The sequence below is a fragment of the Marmota monax genome, unplaced genomic scaffold (assembly GCF_021218885.2).
Source record: "Marmota monax isolate L192 unplaced genomic scaffold, Marmota_monax_Labrador192_F-V1.1 WCK01_AAM20220418_F8-fsc00176, whole genome shotgun sequence".
Taxonomy (NCBI): domain Eukaryota; kingdom Metazoa; phylum Chordata; class Mammalia; order Rodentia; family Sciuridae; genus Marmota; species Marmota monax.
In genome coordinates this window covers 1,178,060-1,200,366 of record NW_026694774.1, presented here as the reverse complement: position 1 = coordinate 1,200,366, position 22,307 = coordinate 1,178,060, and the positions used below count along the sequence as shown (strand labels likewise).

At 34.4% G+C, this 22,307-nt stretch overlaps 1 protein-coding gene across 1 annotated transcript in view; it reads right to left on the bottom strand.

Annotated features, from left to right (window-relative positions):
- Apool (apolipoprotein O like) overlaps window positions 1–22,307 on the bottom strand; it is an 82,085-nt gene that overhangs the window by 38,171 nt on the left and 21,607 nt on the right. The window contains exons 2-5 of the mRNA XM_046425362.2: window positions 12,247–12,351; window positions 6,717–6,836; window positions 4,125–4,179; window positions 2,316–2,414 (exon numbers count right to left, since the gene is read on the bottom strand). Coding sequence (XP_046281318.1) covers window positions 2,316–2,414; window positions 4,125–4,179; window positions 6,717–6,836; window positions 12,247–12,351 — 379 coding nt within the window. The remainder of the gene's footprint in view (window positions 1–2,315; window positions 2,415–4,124; window positions 4,180–6,716; window positions 6,837–12,246; window positions 12,352–22,307) is intronic.

Here is a 22,307-nt window from a genome sequence, read left to right as displayed (position 1 = left end):
ACCACTATCATTAGATAACCCTGCAGGCAATGTTGGCCCTTGGCTAGCAGCTGGGCACTTAACCAATAACCAGTTCCTTATAACAATTCAAAATATTTGCTAAATAAGAGTGGCTCAAGTTTTTTAAACTCTGTACAAATGATGTGATTTACGCTGAATACCTGCTTTCCTTCTGGAAGTTTGGAATTTTGGTACATGAAGGTAGATACTGTTTCTTTAGCAATCCCCCAATTAAACCTTGTTCACTCAGCTTATAGTTGTTACTCAACCCATGTCGACAACATCTCATTCATATTGTCACAATTCATTACTGAAGAAATTAAGCACACCCAGGATGACTTCACTAGGAAAGGACTCATGAAAGTTTATACCTGGTTTCTTACAAACTTTGCATTATGTACCTTTTCCTTTTCTTTTGCTGATTTTACTCTGTATCATTTCACTGCAATATGACCATATGCTGAACCCTATAAGTCTTTCTAGCTAACTACCAAATCTAGGGGTGGTCTTAGGGACTCTCCACACAAGTGGTATAGTGGGAAGGAAGGACAAAGCTGGTAGAAACACAGAGTACAAAAAGGGGCAAAGAAATAAAACATATCAAGTCTCACAATGAATGAGAGTAGTGAGGTAAATTGTCTACTTTCAAAGATCCATTCTGAGCTGGCTAAATAGTCCCAACCACTTTGGTCTAGAAGAGACTAAAAGTAAATTAAATTTTATCCAATATAGCATATCATCTCAAAGCCTTAACATACCCCCAGAATATGGGAGGTCATGATTAACAAAAGTGGTTTGAGTGGTTAATGTATATATTTATATTAACAAAAAACTCTCAAGAACATTTTTGGTAGTTAAGAGATTCTTAAGATGCTTAAAAAAATAAAACTACCTAGAAGAAAAATTGTCAAATTCAATTTTAATAGAAACAACTATATATTTTAACATTTTATTAAAAATGATTATACAGCAAGTTTGTACATTTCTATCAATATTAATACATGTACATTCATGTAATTATAATGACAATTAAGATACATAATAATTCTACCATTCTTAAAAAATACCTCATGCTGTCTCCTTTTGTAATTGCACCTTTCCTCACTCCTAACCCCTGGGAATCAATTACCTGTTTTCTCTCACTATAGTTTTTCGTTTTAAGAATGTCATCGAAACAAACATGTAAGTAGACTGTCTTCTTTCCCCTAGACTTATCAGGATTGCTGGATATAGCAAGATCACCTTCCCTTTTGTTGTTGAATAGTATTCATTTGTAAGGATATGCCACAATTTTTTTTAGCCATTTACAAGTTGACAAACATCTAGATTACTTCCAGATTTGCATGATTATGAACAGAACCACTACGAACTATTGCATATGATTTTTATTTCATTAGTTTTATTTCATATTTTTATATATAGTTCATGATTCTTGAGTATTTACAAAATCCCAATAAAATTTGCATAGATAACTTTTTATATAAAATTTTCAGGGCTTATGAATTTCTGAGGCTATTTAATGGACTACAGATAATTCTAGATAGTACAGATACTTATCAGGTCTTATTAATGTTAGTATTTAATAGGTACCACAGGTATGTCTCTTCTTCCTTTTCTTTTGTAATGATTTTATCAGTGCATTATAATTTCACATAACTATGGGTTTCATCTTGACATTCATAAATACATATAACAAAATTTGCTTCAACTCATCCCCAATACTTCTCCATTCCCTCCCATCCTCCCTCCCCATAACCCCCTCTCTCTACTCTATTATCTTCCTTCTTTTAATTTTTTTAATTATTATATTATAGCTAAGCATAAAAGTAGCATTCATTGTGTATATTCCTACATGCACATAGCATAATTTGATCAATTTCAGGTTTTTATTTCTCCAGGGTATATACCCAGAAGTAGAATTGCTAGGTTGCATATGAAGTATATGTTTCAGATTATGAGAAGCTGTGAAGCTATTTTTCATATTGGCTATATCATTTTGTACTTTTACAAGTAGTGCATGAGAATTTTAGCTGCTCTCCATTCTTGATTACTGTTGATATTGTTGGTCTTATACGCTTTGGTCATTTTAATATTTGTGCCATGGTATCTCACTGTGGTTCTCATCTGCATTTCCCTGTAATGAGACTGAAAAAATTTTATAAGTCTTTATAAAAGTAAACATAGTGTATTAAGGAATCTAAAGTTTCTACACCAACCTATCCTAATATTATTCAATAAAGGCTATGAGGTTTGCTCATCAAAGTAAAATTTAAATTGATATAATGACATTGAAAGAGCATATTTTCGAAACCTACCTTTTCTTGCTGAAACCAGGCCTGCCAATCCTGCAACTGTAATCACTCCCATTTTTGGAAGAAAATCTTGAGGTGGATTCTTCAGATAGATATATGCATCTCAAGAAATCAGGTAAAAATTAATATAAATGACTGACTACAATTGGGTATTCTCTACAGGTATTATACAGAAAGGTTTAAGAGATTAGCTTATTAATAGTGGACAATAAGGTAACAGTGAATGGTTTAAACACTCTTTAAAAGAACTGTACAAAATGTTTGTATGAGCAATGATCTAAAATTTGATAATAATTACTGTCACAAAATAAAAACTCGAATGGTATTTATTTTCTTAATGATACACACAGTTATTACTCTTCTGTAAAATATAATGCTAGAGGGTCCATCTTTTTTAATATTTATTTTTTAGTTGTAGTTGGACACAATATCTTTATTTATTTTTATGTGGTGCTGAGGATAGAACCCAGGGCCTCGCACGTGCTAGGCGAGTGCTGTACCACTGAGCCACAACCCCAGCCATCTTAATATGAATTACTTTAAGACAAATTCATGATTTCTATCCCTTATCTGTTCAAGCATTGGTAGGATCCAGTAAGAAATGAAATAGATAATTATATCTAGGAGCTTGGTGACTAGACCTTGCTTCCCACTATTTCCCAACAACCTTAGAGCAGCCATTGCTCTTGGTTAAAACCAATGGTCAGTAAAAGAAGTGAGGCAAGATAAAAAGCAGATGAAGAATAAACAAAAATCTGGATGTCTTGGCTTATTGTATATTTAAATTATAGTTTAGAAATATACTCTTTTGTCCTAGTTATTTATTGACAAGCATATATTTAGTCATATTCCTCAAGATTAATGAGGGAAATAATTTTGAATTCTCAACATATTAAATTCAAATACAGGTCATCAACTTCAGGATGATACTTAAATTTTTAGGTGATCTCTCTGTCTAATGAATATTTATTCTGACAACTGGTATATGCCAAGAATATTAGAAACCTACACCTGCTGCCAAAACACTATTAATGAGCTGAAGAGTCAAATATAATTAATTTCTGACAGTAGCTTATATACATTGCAGGTCGACTACTATTATCACTTTCCAGCAATTGATAGCAAAATACTATCCATTTTAATAGAAAATAACACTTTCATTTGGTACTGGGAATTGAATCCAGAGGTACTCTATTACTAACCTACACCCTAAGTCCCTTTTATTTATTTTTATTTTGAAACAGGGTCTCACTAAATTGCAGAGGCTCTTGCTAACTTGCCCACTCTGGCTTCAAACTTGTGATCTTCCCCCCTCCTGAGGCACTGGGATTACAGGTGTGCACAAACACACACAGCTGCAAATAACATTTTTTTAAACTAATTAGCAACAATGAAGAAATATTTTTAATTTATACTTTTTAAGAACATAATGTGGACTTTACAGTTAAAAAAGATCTGTTTGACTGGGGCTAGTTCCACTTACTAACTGTATGACTTTGGTAACCTACTTAATCTTTCCAACCTCAGCATCTTCATCTGCAAAATATAAATACTATACTTATAATGCCAACACTCACAGAATTATGAGAAAAATTATGTAAAATACTTTATATAATTATTTAGCATATAATAATAGCTAAATAAATAGTAGATATTTATTGCTTTGTTATTATTATCAGTAAAATATAGAATATCTTCTGAATTGGTAAAAACATAATAATGGAATAGGATACCATGCTTATTTTTCTCACATTTAAATACTGCATATTAAAAACATAATAGAACATTTCCAATTATGGATGGTTCAGTTACCTTTTCCAATCTGTACTGTATCCATTATTCCATTTTTCACAAAGACATAAACACCCTGGGAATAAAAGGGAGATAAAAGGATAACTACATTTTTGAAGCTTCTGATAATCAGATCAAGTAGCCCGTATTTTTGATATTATATGAAAAAGTTCACTTAGCATTACATCAAAATATAAATTCAGCCTTTTAATTCATTCACAATGAAGATACTTGCTTAACTTAGCTTCTCTTCATTTTCTGCTTCTCATTCTATTTAACATGAATAATACCTGTTTACTATTTTCCTTATATAAGTGGGTAAAGTAATGTCTATAAAATAATCAGAGCAGTTCACAGAAAAGATATTGAAAAAAATATAAAGATTTATAATCTTCTTTTATAATGGCCTAGAGAAATAAATGGAATTTGAATAAAACATGAAGGGAGGTATATTTCAGCATAGAAGCAACATCTGATTAACAAAGATACAATAGCAACAACAGAATGATTTGTAGAGAAAAAACAAAAACAGGGAAAAACCTAAACAAAAGAGCTTCATCATCTTTTTTTTCTTAGTTTGCATTAGTATAAGGAAAACACAAATAAGGCATTTACTTCAGGATACAAATCATTCTACTCTGACTAGTATCCATCTAATTTTTAAATAAGAACATAAATTCTACATCAACAAAATCATATTAACCCACTGGAGGGATTAAAGCTTTAAAGCAAGCCTTTCCTTTTACTAATTTTAACTAATTTATTTTAATGCAAAAAATACTGTTATACATATTTATTGTGTGGTGGGTATTACTCTATTTACATTAGAATAAAATTGATGTCACAAAATGACTTACTCATAATCATGCTGTATAAATCAGAAAACACAAACCAAACTCCTTCTCTGAACTAGGTGCTACAAAACCATGGGATTAAAAACAAGAGCAAGGGAGATTTTTCAAATCATAAAAACAGAGATAATTATAATAGATGGGAAAAAAAGTTATTGGTATTGAGATCTTGATCTAGTAATTTTGTCTCAGTTTGATCTTTGCAGAGATTCATCCTGTTCATCCTGGTTTAAGGTTATGCAAACCAACACAGACCTAACTGCTACTGTGCTACTTCTCTTTATGGACTTTCTTAAGAAAATTTCACTTTGAACATTAAAATACCTGTTGACCAGTTGATTGGAAATCATTTAACCATAAGTCTTAAGGAAAAATTCCTTAGCTGAGTTTAGGAATTAATTTGTACCACAGGGGGGCACTGCCACCTAAATTTCAAAACACTACAGAGTAGAAGTATGAATTTGGTCTACATGATTATAGGTTTCATGCAGAATGCAATTTGGGGCAGACAAAATTTTTTAAAGAATAGATTATGTTTTTTATGGAAAAATTAAAGAGTAAAAGTTATTTATATTGAAGATTAAATACATTTGAAAATGTTTTTTTTCAACCTATTTGTTTCAGCATATCAACAGCAAAATGTTCTTTCAGTCTTAAAACGGTTGAGAGTTACAACACCAATTTAAAGACCTCTCAGGGACAATTTACCTCACTGAAGACACATCTGAGAACACTACAGAAAATTAGGTCTCAGGAGATTTTAAATCTGAATCATCTGACTATTGGCATATAGCCATGGGAGCATGATTCAGACCATAATTACTTAAGATATTTCCATCAGAGATAAAAGTATTAAGAGAATGCAGTACAACTAGTACCATTAGAAATATATGACAAGGAAAATTTTTCAAAAAAATAATTCCATATATTCATCAGATGTTTGAAATATCATCTGGAATGACCAGAGTTCATTGATTTGGTATTTTACATGAGGACACATTATTTTTCCTAAGCTCATTAGAATTTTCGGTTTAAAAGGAATGGATTAGAAACTAAAAAGCACAAAGGTTCACAATCAGGCTACATTTGGGAAAAACTGTATGGGTATTAGGTCAGAATGATGAAAACAATATACCAATATTATCATGAAGAAACTCACATTGGAGGTGCTCATATAAATACAATGTTTATATGATGATAATGAAATATCAGTGTTCTATCAGCTTATTCCACCATTCTGCTGCTGAACACTGCTTATTCAAGGCTAAAGCATCAAAGTCTGATGAATTCTATTTGGCCTAATAGCTGCCAACCTCAAGTGAACAATATTTTGCTCACTTAAATAAGGAATAATTTAGAAGTAATCTCAGAATTTCATGTAGGAGGTAAATAACGCTTTGTCATAAGGAGTCCTGAACTTGCCATGTAAAGTTGTCTACCTAGAGGCCATCATGCTTAAGAGATCATGACAGATCTTCCATCCATCCTTGTCAAGGATCCAGAGATGCAAATAAAGCTGTCTTGTACAATCCAGATCAGCCCATTGGCCAGATAAATACCACAAATGGCCTCTGTTAATATCACATGCAACAGAAGAATTCTCTGTCTGAATTCTGATCAAATCCCTGACCTACAAAAGCATGAGAGATATCACTTACTGTTTCAAGCTACTAAGTTTTAGGGGTAGATTTTTACACATCAGTAGATAACTGGAAATTAAGCTGAAATGTTAATACAAAACCACTTATCAGAATAGACTTACCTTGCACCAGCCAATGTAATGACCAGTTGTAGTGCGGATGGATGCAAAGGCCATCTGTAAATGACCAGGCTGCTCTTCAACATATTTAGATTGGAGAGGTGGTGCAGTATATATGGGGAGCTGAAGGCAGAAAAATGTTCATGTCAAGAACATAAAATAACTGGATTGCCTTTTCCTGCATATTAGAGAATAGGAATACTTATCCATCTTCCTCCTAAAAAAAACTAAGATTGTTGATAAAATTTCCATCTTAAATACAGAGATGATGTGGTAAAAAGGTTAGTCAGACTAGGGACCCAAGAGGCCAGAAATTAAGTGATACCACATATAGTTTGACCCAGTGGCTCTAATTCTAGGTATATATAGAAGCAACTACCATACTTACATACTTAGGGGTATATATATATATTATTATTCATAGCAAAACTATAATTGTAAAAATCTTTAAACAAACCTAAATGTCCATGAACACAAAAATGTGTAAATTGGAATATATCCATACACTGGAATATTACAAATTAGAGAAAATAGAAAAATAAGAGTCATATGGAAAAATATGGACTAATTTCAGGAATATGTTAAGCAAAAATAAAAAATAAGCAAAGATGCATAAATGGCATGTAGGCATGTTTCTATCAACATACAGTCAAACATGTAAAACCAAAAATTCCCAAATTGTTTAGCCATGCAAACATATAAGGTAAAATTATAAAAGAAGGGAATAGTAAGAATTCAGAGTAGTGGTTATACCTGAATGAACCAGGATAGGTACCCAGGGGATACTGTTTTGTTTTTCCTTGAAATTGGGTGGTAGGTACATGGTTATTCATTATCATACTAGTACTGCTGGTTCTTATACCTTTCATATATTATATAAATAGGCTTTTAATGCTAGTCAATATTCAATAAAACCAAATATAAACATAATAGAATTATGAAAAAATTTAAGGTAAAATCTTACTTTATAAAAGTAAAAAAAAAATTTTGCTTTTATGTTCAGAGTATAGCATCTTCCTTTGAAATTGGGTGAAGATATAATTGGGGAGAACCAAGTTTACAAATCAACATCAAGGGAACTAGACGATTAATGTCATTGGATTTCATCCTGTACCAAGAACAAACATAATAGCTAATAATATGTTATATTCTTAAAAATGCTCAGAGTTGGTGTAAAGAGTTCTCATCATTAAAAAAATCATAATTATGGTAGATAATAAATATGTTAACAATCAGATTTAGGCATTCCATGATAGATAGATAGATAGATAGATAGATATACATATATGTCAAAATATCATGTTGTATGAGGTAAATACAATTTTGCCTATAAATTCAAAACATTAAAATAAAGACAAATGGACAGTATCAGCTTCACAAAATTTCCAGTAGTAGGTTGAAAAGTCTTGTGTTACCATTAAATGGCCCTTTATTACCCATACTAGGACTAAAGAGTTAATGTTTCTCTTTCCAGACTAATGTTGGGATTTAAATTAACCAAGTTGGCAACTATGTATGAATAGGAGGGTCAGACATGCATATTTTATATTAAAATACATATTATATATAAAAAGCAGGTATGTTACAGGTAAGGAAAGTTTCCTTCTTCCCTAGAAAGAGACTGTGTATGTGGATGTACTGGTGTTAGAGTGGGCAAAATTATTTACTTAAATGTCCATCATGGCCCCTGTATACTTTTACATTCTTCAATTCCAAACATTATTAAACATTGTTCTTATTCTTTTCCCTATCTTCATGGTAATCTCCTGATCCTTAATTTATATCCCAGCATACATTAGATAAAGAGTTTAAAGAAAAAAGTTTTTTATTTGTGGTCTGTTGTAAGCAAAATTTTATATATGCATTTTCTAGGAAGTACATTTAAATTTTTCATCAGATTCTCAAAGGGGTAAGAATGATTAAGAACCAGTGCTTTATAATATTTTCTTCTTAGACATGGGCATTCAAGCATAGTTGAAAGGTTTATATAAAAGGATATCATTTCTATTGTTAGAATTTTAAGAAGCAGCCAGTATCATGTTACTACAGTTTCTACTGAGAGAATATTCTCACTATAAATTGGAGGCCTTGGCCTTAAATGCCACTTACTGTATAAACACAATCTATTTGTACTCAGTTAGAAATCATGATTAGATCCAGTAAGCTATAAAACCACGTTTTAAATTAAATTGAACCAAAGTAACTAGAAACTTCAAATCAATATTTTTCTCAGTTATTTCTTGGTGAAAAGAAGCAAATGGCAAGAAAATAAGTAAAGCTCATGTCAGAGGGATTTTAAAAAAAGTGTCCATTTATGTATGTGTCTGGCTACCTACATGCAGCCTAATTACCAGTCATTTTACTGACCTGAATACTGCAATTTCCAAGGTCAAAAATGATTACTCTGTGATCCTGAAGAGTTTTCTAATAAAGGGGGATTTATTTATGTTCACTATATGGCACTTAATAAGGCAGGAGCATACTGATACTTTAAAAAATATTTTTAGTTATACAAAGACACAGTACCTTTATTGTATTTATTTATTTTTATGTGATGCTGAGCATCGAACCCAGTGCCTCACATGTGCTAGGAAAACACTGTGAGCTACAACCCCATATATCCATAATATAGTAAAGATGCACTTATTTACTTTAAAATTCAGAAATATGTGAATTTAGCTATTAGGAACAAACGTCAGTTATTTATCTTCCTACTTAGATTTTTGAGCTGCCCAAATATGGGAGTGTCAAGTAAGGTTTAAAAATATCATCCTTCTGAGATTAATAAAGAGAAAGAAAACTGAGAGTCAGCAAGTAGGTAGGGTAGAGAATCTATCCAAGACTGCTAATGAAAAATAATAACACTTTACTCAATGCTTAAAACCAAACTCAAAGGGAACTTTACACAAATTCGAAGGGAACTCAGGAAATCTTTTATTTTTCTGTAATATGTGAATATCTCAGTTTTGCACATTAGCTTGCCAATATATCAGTTTTTGTGCCACCATTCCTATACTTCTGCTTCTAGAAATTCATCCTAAGGAAACAATTACAGATGTATACAAAGATTTAGTTAGCAAGTGGTTAAATAAGCATGGTATAATAGCAAAATTACTGGAAGCACTCTCAATTTCCAAAAATCTATGAAATTTTTGCATTTGATAGTGATACATTTATACAACAGAATATTTATGTCACCATTAAGATTTCTACCCAATATCATCTAGCAGTTTATTGGTAGAGTCAGAGTTCAGACTCAGACCTGTATGACTTATGAATACATCACTAAGTATGTAGACAAATCTTAGGTGTGACTTCAGACAGGTAGATATAAATAGCATAGTAGTGAACAGAATCCATAATCACATCAAAAGCTCAACAAGTAAGTATGGTGGGCCAGATCAACAAGATGAAATTTAGAGAGGCATCATACACCTGGCAACTAGGGCAAATAAATCCAAAAGTGTAAGTATAGAGTGGGACATGACACAGCTTACCAGCAGCCTATGTGAAAAGGTTAGTGACTTAGAAAACTGCAATTCACTATGTCATGGTCAAAGTCTATTTAATAGAACAGTGATTTTGAGAATTCCAAACAAAAATAAATATAAAAATAGTATGATCTTAGGCAGCATTAATACAAATGTAATACTACAACAGGAGAAAATGTTTGATTCTATCCTGCAGTAGTCAAAATATATCTAAAGAAAACATTAACCATCCAGAACATGTGTGGCATAGAGTGATAATGACAATGAAGGAACTAAAAGCTATGAAATGAGGAATAATTAAAGCAATTAATATTTTCATCTAGGAAGCAAAATGTTATGGTATGGATATAAAGTATCACCCAAAGAGTCATGTGTTGAAGGCTTGATCTCCAATGAAGCAATGTGCAGATGTATGGCTTTGAGGAAGCAATTAGAGTAGAAACTCTGACCTCATCAGTGAATTAAACCTTTGACAGTTTAATGGACTACCAGGAGGTGGGGGGAACTGTAGGCAAGGAGGGCATGTTTGGAGACAAAATGTCATGGTGGCTTGCCCTTGGGGACAATATCTGACCCTGGCCCCTTTTTCTCTCTCTAAGCTTTCCAACAGTCATGAGCCAAGCAGCTTTCCTCTGCCATGCCCTTCTACCATGATGTTATGTCTCATCTCATGTCCAAAGCAATGGAGTCTGTTGACCAGACTAAAACCTCTGAAACCATGAACCAAAATCAACCTTTCCTCAGGTATTTATCACAAAGATGACAGGCTAAGACACAAAATCATTTAAGATAAAACTGACATCTCTTTTCGGAAGAGAAATGAGATGTTTTATTTACAATGTCAAATAATGAGATACAGCACCAATGGTAGTAATTATTATGTGGCAGGTTTATATTTGACATAAGGAAGAACCTTATTATGATTTAGATTTAGAAATTTTCCCTAAAAAGCTCATATTATATTAAAAAGCATGATCCTCATTGAAGAAAGGTTCAGAGGTGGGGTTTCTAGGTAATGATGAGAACTATAACATCAACAGTGGATTAATCCATTTAAAGGATTAATAATCTGCATGGATTACAGGGTGATAACTTTAGGCAGATGTGAGGTGGTTAGAGGACACAGGCCACTGCAGGCCTGTCTTTGGCCATTATATATTGTCTCTGGTCCTTTGGTCTCTCTGCTTCCGGGATGCCATGAGGTGACAGCATTAGTATACTGTGCCTTTCTGCCGTGATGTCCTGCCTTACCTCCAGCCCAGACCAATGGAGTTGGCTGACCATGGATTGAGACCTGTGAAATGTGACATTAAAATAAAAATTTCCTCAAGTTGTTCTTTTTAAAAAAATATTTATTCTTAAGCTTTTAGGTGGATACAATATCTTTATTTTACATTTATGTGGTGCTGAGGATTGAACCCGGTGCCTTGTGCTTGCTAGGCGAGCACTCTATCACTGAGCCACAACCCCAACCCTCAAGTTGTTCTTGTCAGATATTTTGATCACAGTGACAGAAAGCTGACTAACAGACTTTAAGTCCAATGAGAGCATCCAGAAAATGGAACGTGTTCCTTAGATTCTTTTATGCAGAGATTTATACATATAGAAGATAAGTGGCCACTGAGTGTGACTACTGTAGAGGGGATTATAATGCCATACAGGAGACTGAACTATAAAACATCTAGTATCCCTTCTAAAACTGATATAATGATTGAGAGACATTGTAATACTGCATATATCTATATAAGTTTTTCAAGAAAGAAAAGTCATGCTGCTTAGAAGGTATGAGACCTTGTAGTAATATTAATTATTCATTAAGAAAAATCACCAAATACTTTTCACTGAAGTTAGAGTTTTTGATGTTTGTGTTAAATATACTATTTAGAGATATTATTTCTTTCAACTTATCAAACAGACCTAACAGATTTCAAATACATTTATTATGAAGGTAAATGAAACAACAACCATCACCACAACGACCACAGAGATTTTGCATTGTCTTTACATTATGTAAGGTCCATAAACTTTTGTAGGCAATTTACCTGGTCTGGTCTCATTAGCTTCTTTTTGTATTCCTCTTCCCTGGACACACGTACACTTACAGATGCATACATGAGACCTGCTGGCATGGTTGTCAGCTTTCCCATCTGAGAAAGAAATATTAAAAAGGACTTTTAATTTGAAAATCTACTCAGCTTCCATTTCTTAATAACTATGGGGGACATCTCAGGAACACTATTGTTTTCCCTTAAATATATTAAGAGGGCTGGGGATGTGGCTCAAGCGGTAGCGCGCTCGCCTGGCATGCATGCGGCCTGGGTTCGATCCTAAGCGCCACATACAAACAAAGATGTTGTGTCCACCGAAAACTAAGAAATATATATTAAAAAATTTTCTCTCTCTCTCCCTAAAATAAATAAATAAATATATTAAGAATTCCTGCCTTCCAAAATATATCACTTTTGATTTCTTTTTTTATTTTTTAGAGGAGGAAAAGTTTATTTAGGCTCATGATTTCAGACCTCTCAGTCCACAAATTACCAACTTCATTGCTCTGGGCCCAAGGTGAGGAAAGCTGCTCAGCTCATGATGGAGTCAGGAAGCAGAGTGAGATAGGGGAGGGGGCCACAGGGAAGATGTACCCTTCCAGGTTATGTCCTAGTAACCCATCTTCTCCAGTCACACTTTACCTGTCTACAATTATCACCTAGTCATTTAAATTATGATGGACTAATTAGTTATAGCTCTGAAAATTCAAGTAATTCACCTATGAAAATTCCTGCATTAATTAGGGAGATTTGGGAAGACCCCTCACATACAAACCATAACACCATGTGCTAAAAGTTTGGTTGCCCACTTTTGTAACAACTGGGAGGTCCTGCAACAATTAAGAGGTGGGTCTAGTTGAGGAAGGTCATTGGAAGTCTGCCCTTGAAGTGTATATTCAGACAATTGTCCCTTACAGTTTCTATTTGCTTCCTGGCCACCACATAGTGAGCAGCTTTCCTTTGTCATGGGTCTGAAGGCAACTGGGTCAAGTGAAGGAAACCTGAGCCAAAATAAAGTTTTCCTTCTTTTAAGTTGATTTTCAACAGGTATTTTGAGATAGTGACAGAAATCTAATACACTTGCCTAGCATGCTCTTGTCTAAATTTTTCTATCAATACTGAAAAAAGGTGATACATATGAAGTAAAATCTCAGAAAAGTATATACCTGCAATTCTTTAATTCCTGTAGTTTTTAATTTCATTATGTGAAATAGGACTAATGTTTAATCACTTGCAATGAGTGCTAAATGAAATGTAGCATGTAAAACAATCAATATAGAAGCTGCACTTTTTGAAAGCTCACTAAATGACTACCATTATCTTTATCCTTCTAGTTTGAATTGTCATTACAAATATTCTTTTGAAAAATTTTACCTTAGTTCAGGCTTTAATTAGATATAGCCTCATCTACCCAAAATGTGGCTACTCATGAATACCAAGTGTTACCAATATATTTTTTGTACTCTTGAAATACATTCAAGAATACTTGAATACATTTTGTACTGTTGATATGGTACTGGATACCATAATATTTTGTCCTAATAGCATTTTATGTATCCTAATTTACAAAACAGTAAGCTGTGGATATTACTCACTGATTCTTTTCTTTAATTTTAATTTGTTATCTATTACAGCAGAATGCATTACAATTCATATTACACATATAGAGCACAATTTTTCATATCTCTTGTTGTACACAAAGCAGAGTCATGCCATTCATGTCTTCATACATATATTTAGTGTAATGATGTCCATCTCATTCCACCATCTTTCCTACCCTCATGCCCCTCCCATTCCCTCCCTCTACTTTGCCTTATCTAAAGTTTGTCCATTCCTCCCATGCTCCCCTCATCTCCATTATGGATCAGCATCCTCATATCAGAGAAAACATTTAGCATTTTTTGTTTTGGGGATTTGCTTACTTCACTTAGCAATTATGGTAACTCTCCAACTCCATCCATTTATCTGCAAATGCCATTATTTTATTCTCTTTTAATGCTGAGAAATATTTCACTGTTTATATATACCACATTTTCTTTATCTATTCATCTGATGAAGGGCATCTAGGTTGGTTCCACAATTTTCCTATTGTAAATTATGCTGCTATAAACACTGATTTGGCTGCATCCCCGTAGTATGCTGTTTTTAAGTCCTTTGGGTATAGACCGAGGAGTGGGATAGCTGGGTCAAATGGCAGTTCCATTCCAAGTTTTCTAAGAAATCTCCACACTGCTTTCCATGTTGGCTGCAACAATTTGGAATCCCACCAGCAATGTATGAGTGTACCTTTTCCCCCACATCCTTGTCAACACTTATTGTTGTTTGTACAGACTACTATATGATTTTTACACATACATTTCTTAGAAGAAACCCTCAAAAAAAACTATCAACCAAGATTTCCATAATGCAGCAGAGTTATCCTTCAGTATCAAAAGAGAAATGAAAGTCATCCAAGACAAGCACAGACAAAATAATTCTTGAATACTAAGTCAGCATTACAGAAGATATTTAAATAAATCCCACATATGGAAGGAGATTAAAAAACAAACAAGAGTGCTCAGGAAAGAATAAGTCTCTTTAGAAGAATACTTATGCAGTAAGATTTAGGTTAAATAAAACACTCTGAATAAATCAAAATCACAAAAATAATAAAGACATCCCTATCATTACACTGAATGTAAATGGTCTCAATTCTCCAATTCAAAGGCATAGATTGATAATTTGTATTTAAGAATAAAACAAGATTCACCCATGTATTGCCTGCAATATACATATCTCACAGGCAAAGACGTCCATAGGCTTAAAGGGAAAGAATGCAAAATTATACTCAATGCAAATGGAGACTGAAAGCAAATAAGAGTGTCTACTCTTTTGTCTCATGAAGCAAAATTCAATCCAAAATTAATCAGAGAAAGATACTTATTAATCTCCCTACATATTATAAATGGAATAATTAAATGGGAAAATATAATGATAGTAAATATTTATGTCCCAAATATTGATGCACTCAGTTACATAAAACAAACACTACTTGACATAAAGGCCCAGATCCCAAAACAATTATACTGGGTTATTTCAAAACACTTTTGTTACCAATAAATAGGTCATGAAGACATCAAATCAACAAAGATGGTTCAGTGGAGCTGGGGATGTAGCTCAAGTGGTAGTGCGCTCGCCTGGCATGCACGGGGCACTTGGTTCGATCCTCAGCACCACATAAAAATAAAATAAAGATGTTGTGTCTGCCGAGAACTAAAAAATAAATATTAAAAAAAAACAAAGATGGTTCAGACCTAAAGCATACTAAAAATCAAATGGACTTAATGGATATCCACAGAATATTTCACCTAACATGTTGTTCTCTGTTTCTAATAAAACTTACTCCAAAATAGACCACATTTTAGACACAAAGCTAGACTTATCAAATATAAAATGTTGAAATAGTTACATGCATCTTATCAGATTATAGTGAAATTAAATTAGTATCAACATCAAGACAAACTTCAGAAATTATATAAACATAAAGGTTGAACAATACACTTGTGAAGGTGAAGGATCTTAGAAAAAATCTTGGGAGAAATTTTAAAAATTCTTAAAATCAAGAGAGAATGAAGATACAATATCTGCAAATTTCAAGGACACTTAATATTAAGGAAATTATAAGATCATCTGTAATTATGAGTGCCTATATGAAAAACTTAGAAAGATACAAATAAACAACCCAATGACACATCTCTACATCTTAGAAAAACAAAAACAAACTGATTTGAAATCAGTAAAAGAAAGGAAATAATTGAGATCAAAGCCAAAATTAATGAAATAGAGAATAAAAGAATACAAAGGATCAATTTGAAAAAAATAGTTGGTGCTTTGAAAAGATATACAAGATTGATAATTCCTTAGCCAAACCATTAACTGTAAAAAAAGAGAGAGAAGAGCCAAATTAAAAAAAAATAGAGATGAAAAAAAGAAGATATCACAACAGATATCACTGAAATGCAGAGGATAATTAGGGACTATTTTGAAAATTTATAATCCATGAATTTGTCAAATCTAGAAGAATAGATAAATTTCTAGACACCAATAACCTATCAAAATTGAAACAAGGATGTAAATTATAAACAGACCAAGAACAATCAATGAGATTGAAGCAGTAATATAAATCCTTCCAACAAAATAAGCCCCTGGACCAGATGGTATCTTGGTTGAATTCTTCCAGACCTTTAAAGAAGAACTGAGGCCAATGCTCCTCAAATTATTCTATGAAATAGAAATGGATGGAACTTTTCCAAATTTATTTTACAAAGCCAGTATCACTGACACCAAACCCAGATAAGGATACCTCAATGAAAGAAAACTCCAATATCCTTGATAAAATCTTTGCAACAACCTTGCAAAATTCCTTAATAGAATATTATCAAATTGTATTTGACAACATAATAACAAGATTATACATAATGATCAAGTTGGCTTCATCCCAGCAATGCAAAACTGGTTCATCATATCCAAATCAATAAACATAACACACCACATGAAGAGAATCAAGGGCAAGACTCACATGATCATCTCAATAGATGAGGTGAAAGCCTTCAATGAAATACAGCACCCTTTCATAAGAAAAACCCTGAAGAAACTGGGGATAGAAGGAATTTACCTCAATATAAAAAACTATACATGGCAAATTAAAAGCCAATATCATATTGAATAGGGAAAAATGAAAATAGTTCCTCTAAAATAAAGAATAAGACAAGAATGTGCATCCTCACCACTCCTATTCAATACATATTTGAAATTTTATCCAGGCAATTAGTCAAGAGAAGGAAATAAATGGAATACAAATGGGCAAGGAAGAAGGCAAATTATTCCTATTTGCAGATGTTATCCTATACTTAGAAGATCCTAAACATTTCACCAGCAGACATGTAGACCTAATAAACAAATTGAGTAAAGTGGTTAAGTTACAAAATCAACACAAAAATCAATATCTCTTTACATCAATAATGAACTCACAGTGAACTAAATTTAAAAATTCCATTCATAGGGATGGGGTTGTGGCTCAGGGGCAGAGTGCTTGCCTAGCATGTGTGGGGCACTGAGTTCTATTCTCAGCATCACATGTCAATAAATGAAAGGTCCATTGACAAAAAAAATTAAAAGAATTCCATTTATAATATCAACCACCAAAAATACTTTGAAATAATATCAAGAGGTGAAGGACCTCTATGGTGAAAATTATAGAAGAGTGAGGAAAAAATTGGGGTAGACTTTAGGATATGGAAAGACCTCCTATATTTCATGGATAAGTAGAATATTGTTAAAATGGCTTTATTATCAAAAGTGATCTACAGAGTCAGTGCAATCACCATTAAAATGCAAATGTCATTCTTCATAGAACTGGAAAAAACAGACCTAATATTCACATAGAAGAATAAAATAACAATAATAGCCAAAGCAATTCTAAGAAAAAAATCAATACTGAAAACATAACGATGTTGATTGAGAGATACAAATTTTCAGTTAGACCAGAAGCATAATTTCTGGAAATCTATTGTATAGCATGGTGACTATAACTATTATGTGTAGTAATTATAATAGCGCATTGAGCTGGGGATGTGGCTCAAGTGGTAGTGTGCTCGCCTAGCTTGCATGAGGCACTGGGTTCCATCCTCAGCACCACGTAAAAATTAAAATAAAGATGTTGTGTCCACCTAAAAACTAAATTTAAAAAATAGCACATTTGAAATTGCCAAGAAAGTAGATTTAAAATGTTGTCACCATGTGAAAAATAAGACATCTGTAAAGTGATGGTTATATTATTTAATTTGATTTAATCATTGCATACATGTATAAATACAACATGTATATCATAGAAGTACACAATTTGCATATATCAATTAGAGTTCATCTAATCCTCCTATTCCCCCTACCCCCAACCCTATTATAAATCAGCATCCTTTTTTTTTTTTTTTTTTAGCATCCTTAAATCAGAGAAAACATTTGGTAATTGGGTTATTTTTTTGGATTGGCTAACTTCGCTTGGCATTTTATTCTCCAACTCCATCCATTTACCTGCAAATTCCATGATTTTATTCTCTTTTAATGCTGAATAATATTCCGTTGTGTATACACAGTTGGTATTCACCAATAAAATTACAAGATTTCTGTTATATACCTAAGTCAGATATCAGTAAAAATATTAAAACAGGAAACTTGACTCCCTCAGCTGGAAGATGAGATGGGCGGTTGGCTGCCAGTATGGTGGGTGGGTGATGAGCAAGACCTGACCTAGGCAGCCTCACCCCAGGAACTACACACAGGAGGGTCTGTGCCCCTGCTGGCCAAACATGGTCCATGTGGGGAAGGGGGATGAAGCTGTGGCCCACACAAAACCCTTGCATGCTCCTTTGTTCTAGGGCAGACACTTCATGCCACTTTCCCCTCACCCCCCTGCTCACATGCAATAGGGATATATTTAAGACTGACTTCTTGCTCTTGTCACCCCCCCACCCCCTGCCCCATTTGCTGCAGAAAATGAAGCAGCCACAGAGAATGTCACCTGTGGTCATGGACAAAGAATTCAAGAACCTCCTGTACTTTAAAAAGATGTTTCTAATGCCTATGGCAAAGGGTAAGGGGAAGGGCCTGTCCCTGTCCCTACTGTAATTTGGAAATTCACATTTGAACTACCTGGCCAGCTATGGCTCCTGGGGCACTGGCAATGGCAATCGGAACATTTCTTCCTTTGACCTCAGCCAGACAGACCTACAGCAAAGGTGTCCACTTCAGTTGAGTTCCACACTAGCCGTTCTTCTTCCATATTCCCAACACCTAGACTTGGAGGTAAGGGTGATGGGTGGAGCAAGTCCTCCACTTCCAATAGAGATGCAATTTGTCAGTGACTTGACTGAGGCTGGCTTCTTGCAAGGTAAGATGGATCTCAGCAGCCCTGAGTGGAGAGCTATGGACAGAGGCTTTCCTCCATAAACAGTGCAAGAAATTCTGCCTGGTTTTCCATCCCATCAACTCAGGTGAAAATGAAGAAATTCTGTCACCCATTCATTTTCCAAGACCTTTAGCAGTGCCTACCCCACTGGTTTCTATATGGCAGAAAGCAGCCTAATTTTGGAGTCCCCCCTGCCAAGCAGGCTACAGATCTACACTAGGTGGAGGATCATTCCCCGACCCCTCATGACAAGTGGCAGCAACTCCATGGGTGGTAGTGGTGGTAGCACTGGAGGGTGTCTGGTGGCCACATTAGCTTGAAAACATAGGCTACCATCTGCACTGAGTGGAAGTGGGCTCTAGGGTATATTTCCAGAGCCATGTATAGCAGTGTTGCTAGAAATATTCTGCCAGTCAGTAGAGTTGATAGTCTCACAGGCTACCGAGAGACTACAGCCAGCATCACTTAAGCAATTTCTTTTCATCCAGCCCCACAACCCTGATAAGCTCCTTACAAGGTGTGGAGGGCCACCACAGTGTCCCCAAGCATGAGCCCTTTAGTGTCTCCTGCAATATGTCCTGCAGAAAAAGATTCAAGACCTGAAAGAGGCAATCCACTTTCACAGCAAAAGCATTTGCAGGGCTAGCAATGTGCAGCAGCAACTGTGCAACTGCACTGGTACTCCCGCTCACGTCACTGGGTGGGCAGTACCAGGCCTGGTCAGAGGCAGCTGTTAGGAGCACAGCTTTGCAAACATCCCCAGTTCCCTTAAACAGACACTCAGCCCTCCCCAGCCAGCCCAGGATGCTCCTGGAACCTTCCCAGGCTGAAGCAGGCACCAGCAAGATCAAATGGGTGGGGAAGGGAAAACACGAATATTTTGGAGGCCAACATCTCAAAGGTGTAGTTGGAGCTTAAGACCCTCCCCTCCCCACAGATGCAGCTCAGCCTAGATGAAGATGACCTTCTCTTCTCCACTTGCCCCCACTGAGAAGAGAAATCTGAATGGAAGAACAGAGTGGTCGGCAATAAATAAGAGCATCAATGTGACTTTCAAGAGTACATGTGATACTTGCACCTCAACAGCAAGAAGAACAGCAAGTGCAAGAACAGAACCCAAGCTCCAAAACAGCCTGCTTGAAATGGCAAGAAAAGTTATCCATGTAGTTGGACAATTCTAGATGGTGTTTTCAGCTGCCTTCCCAGGCCTGGGACCCTAAATCCTCCCAGGAACATGTGAAAGGTAAGCTGTGTTGGATGGGTGTTCCAATCTCAGTCCAATATCCTTGTCTGAAGACTAACTGATCAGTCATTTAAGAACTGCCCTATTCTTTATCCATTAAGTAGGTTTGAAGGGCCACAACTCACACACACTTGTGGTCAGCACTGTATACATTAGTGACCTAATAAAGCTCCAAACACTGGGGGTGGGGCAAGAAAGTAACACTGGTTTAGGAATCTCATGGGCTCCCTTCCTGTCTTTCCAGGCTCTCCTATTTCCAAAGTCTTAGCCAACTTCATTCCCTGTGACTGGCTCCATACTGAAACCATTTTGGCTCCACTGTATACACTGAAAGGAGTTTGTTGTTTCTTGTATATATCTTTTTGAATGGTGGTTGTTGTTTTTGTAAAAAAACAAAGGCAAAAATGATTCCTTTTATTTCTTTTTCTGTTTTGTTTGCATTGACTTTTGAAAGATCCAAAAATAAGGCTGGGGTTGTGGCTCAGTGGTAGAACGCTCATCTAGCACATGTGAGGCCCTAGGTTTGATCTTTACCACCACATAAAAATAAATAAAATAAAGGTATTGTGTCCAACTACAATTAAAAATTAAATATTTTTTAAAAATCTAAAAATATTAAAACCAATGCATGTTTACCTATGAACCTGAGAAATTATGAATAAAAACTAAATATTTGAAAAATATCAACTCTTAAAACATCTAGATGTCTAGATCTTAACTTCCTTTTGAAGACACTATTCCCTAGATATAAGAAAAACATTTCTGAAATATGACAACATCTGAAATTTTTTTCTACATCTTAATGTCTTCAAAGTATAGTTATGTTACTTTATAATATGACAATAATAATGTGTAGATTATGAAATATTTTATTGAGTATTGATTGATAATTATAATCATGTGTCCCAGCATACTAATTTACTGAGATAGTAGATTAAAAGTTAATGTACCTAGTAAAGTGCCTAGGTATCTTGTATATAATTTCTATTTAGTGGGGTAAGTTCCATCCATTCCATTTTACCATCTTCACAAATAACTTTTATTGATGAGGCAGAGTGGCATAATGTAAAAAACACAAGCTTACGAGTTGCACAAAACTTGTTTCTGCATTATAGTTATGGAATTTATTGTGTAAATCTGAGTATGCTACTTATGCTCCTCAAGTTACACTGCTCAGTATGGTAATCATGACCCACACATAATTATTTACGTTGAAATTACAATTAAGTAAAATAAAATTCAGTTACATTAGCCGTATTCCATCTACTCAACAACCATAATATATAAAATAATTCCATCATCACAGAAAATCCTAGTGGGCAGTTTTATCTTAATTGGGCCTTAGATTATATGTATGAAAAGAAATGGGCATGCCTTTCTGTTTAGGATTATCATGAAAATTATATAAGGAATTATACAAAATGTCTTGTATTTAGTAAATAAGCAATTAATTTTAGTTTCCCATTCCTTTTTTAAAAAAATTTTTTAGGGGCTGGGGATGTGGCTCAAGCGGTAGCGCGCTCGCCTGGCATGCGTGCAGCCTGGGTTCCATCCTCAGCACCACATACAAACAAAGATGTTGTGTCCGCCGAAAACTAAAAAAATAAATAAATATTAAAATTCTCTCTCTCTCTCTCTCAAAAAAAAAAATTAGTTGTCAATGGACCTTTATTTTATTTATTTATATGTGGTGCCGAGAATTGAACCCAGTGCTCACACATGCTAGGCAAGTGCTCTACCACTGAGCCACAACCCTAGCCCCTCCATTCCTTTTGATTGATGAGTAAAGATGATAAGTGGCTGGGCTTACTCCCCATTTTTCTTTTCATGTATATTTAGTGGTAGGAAATTATTACCGAATCATTACAT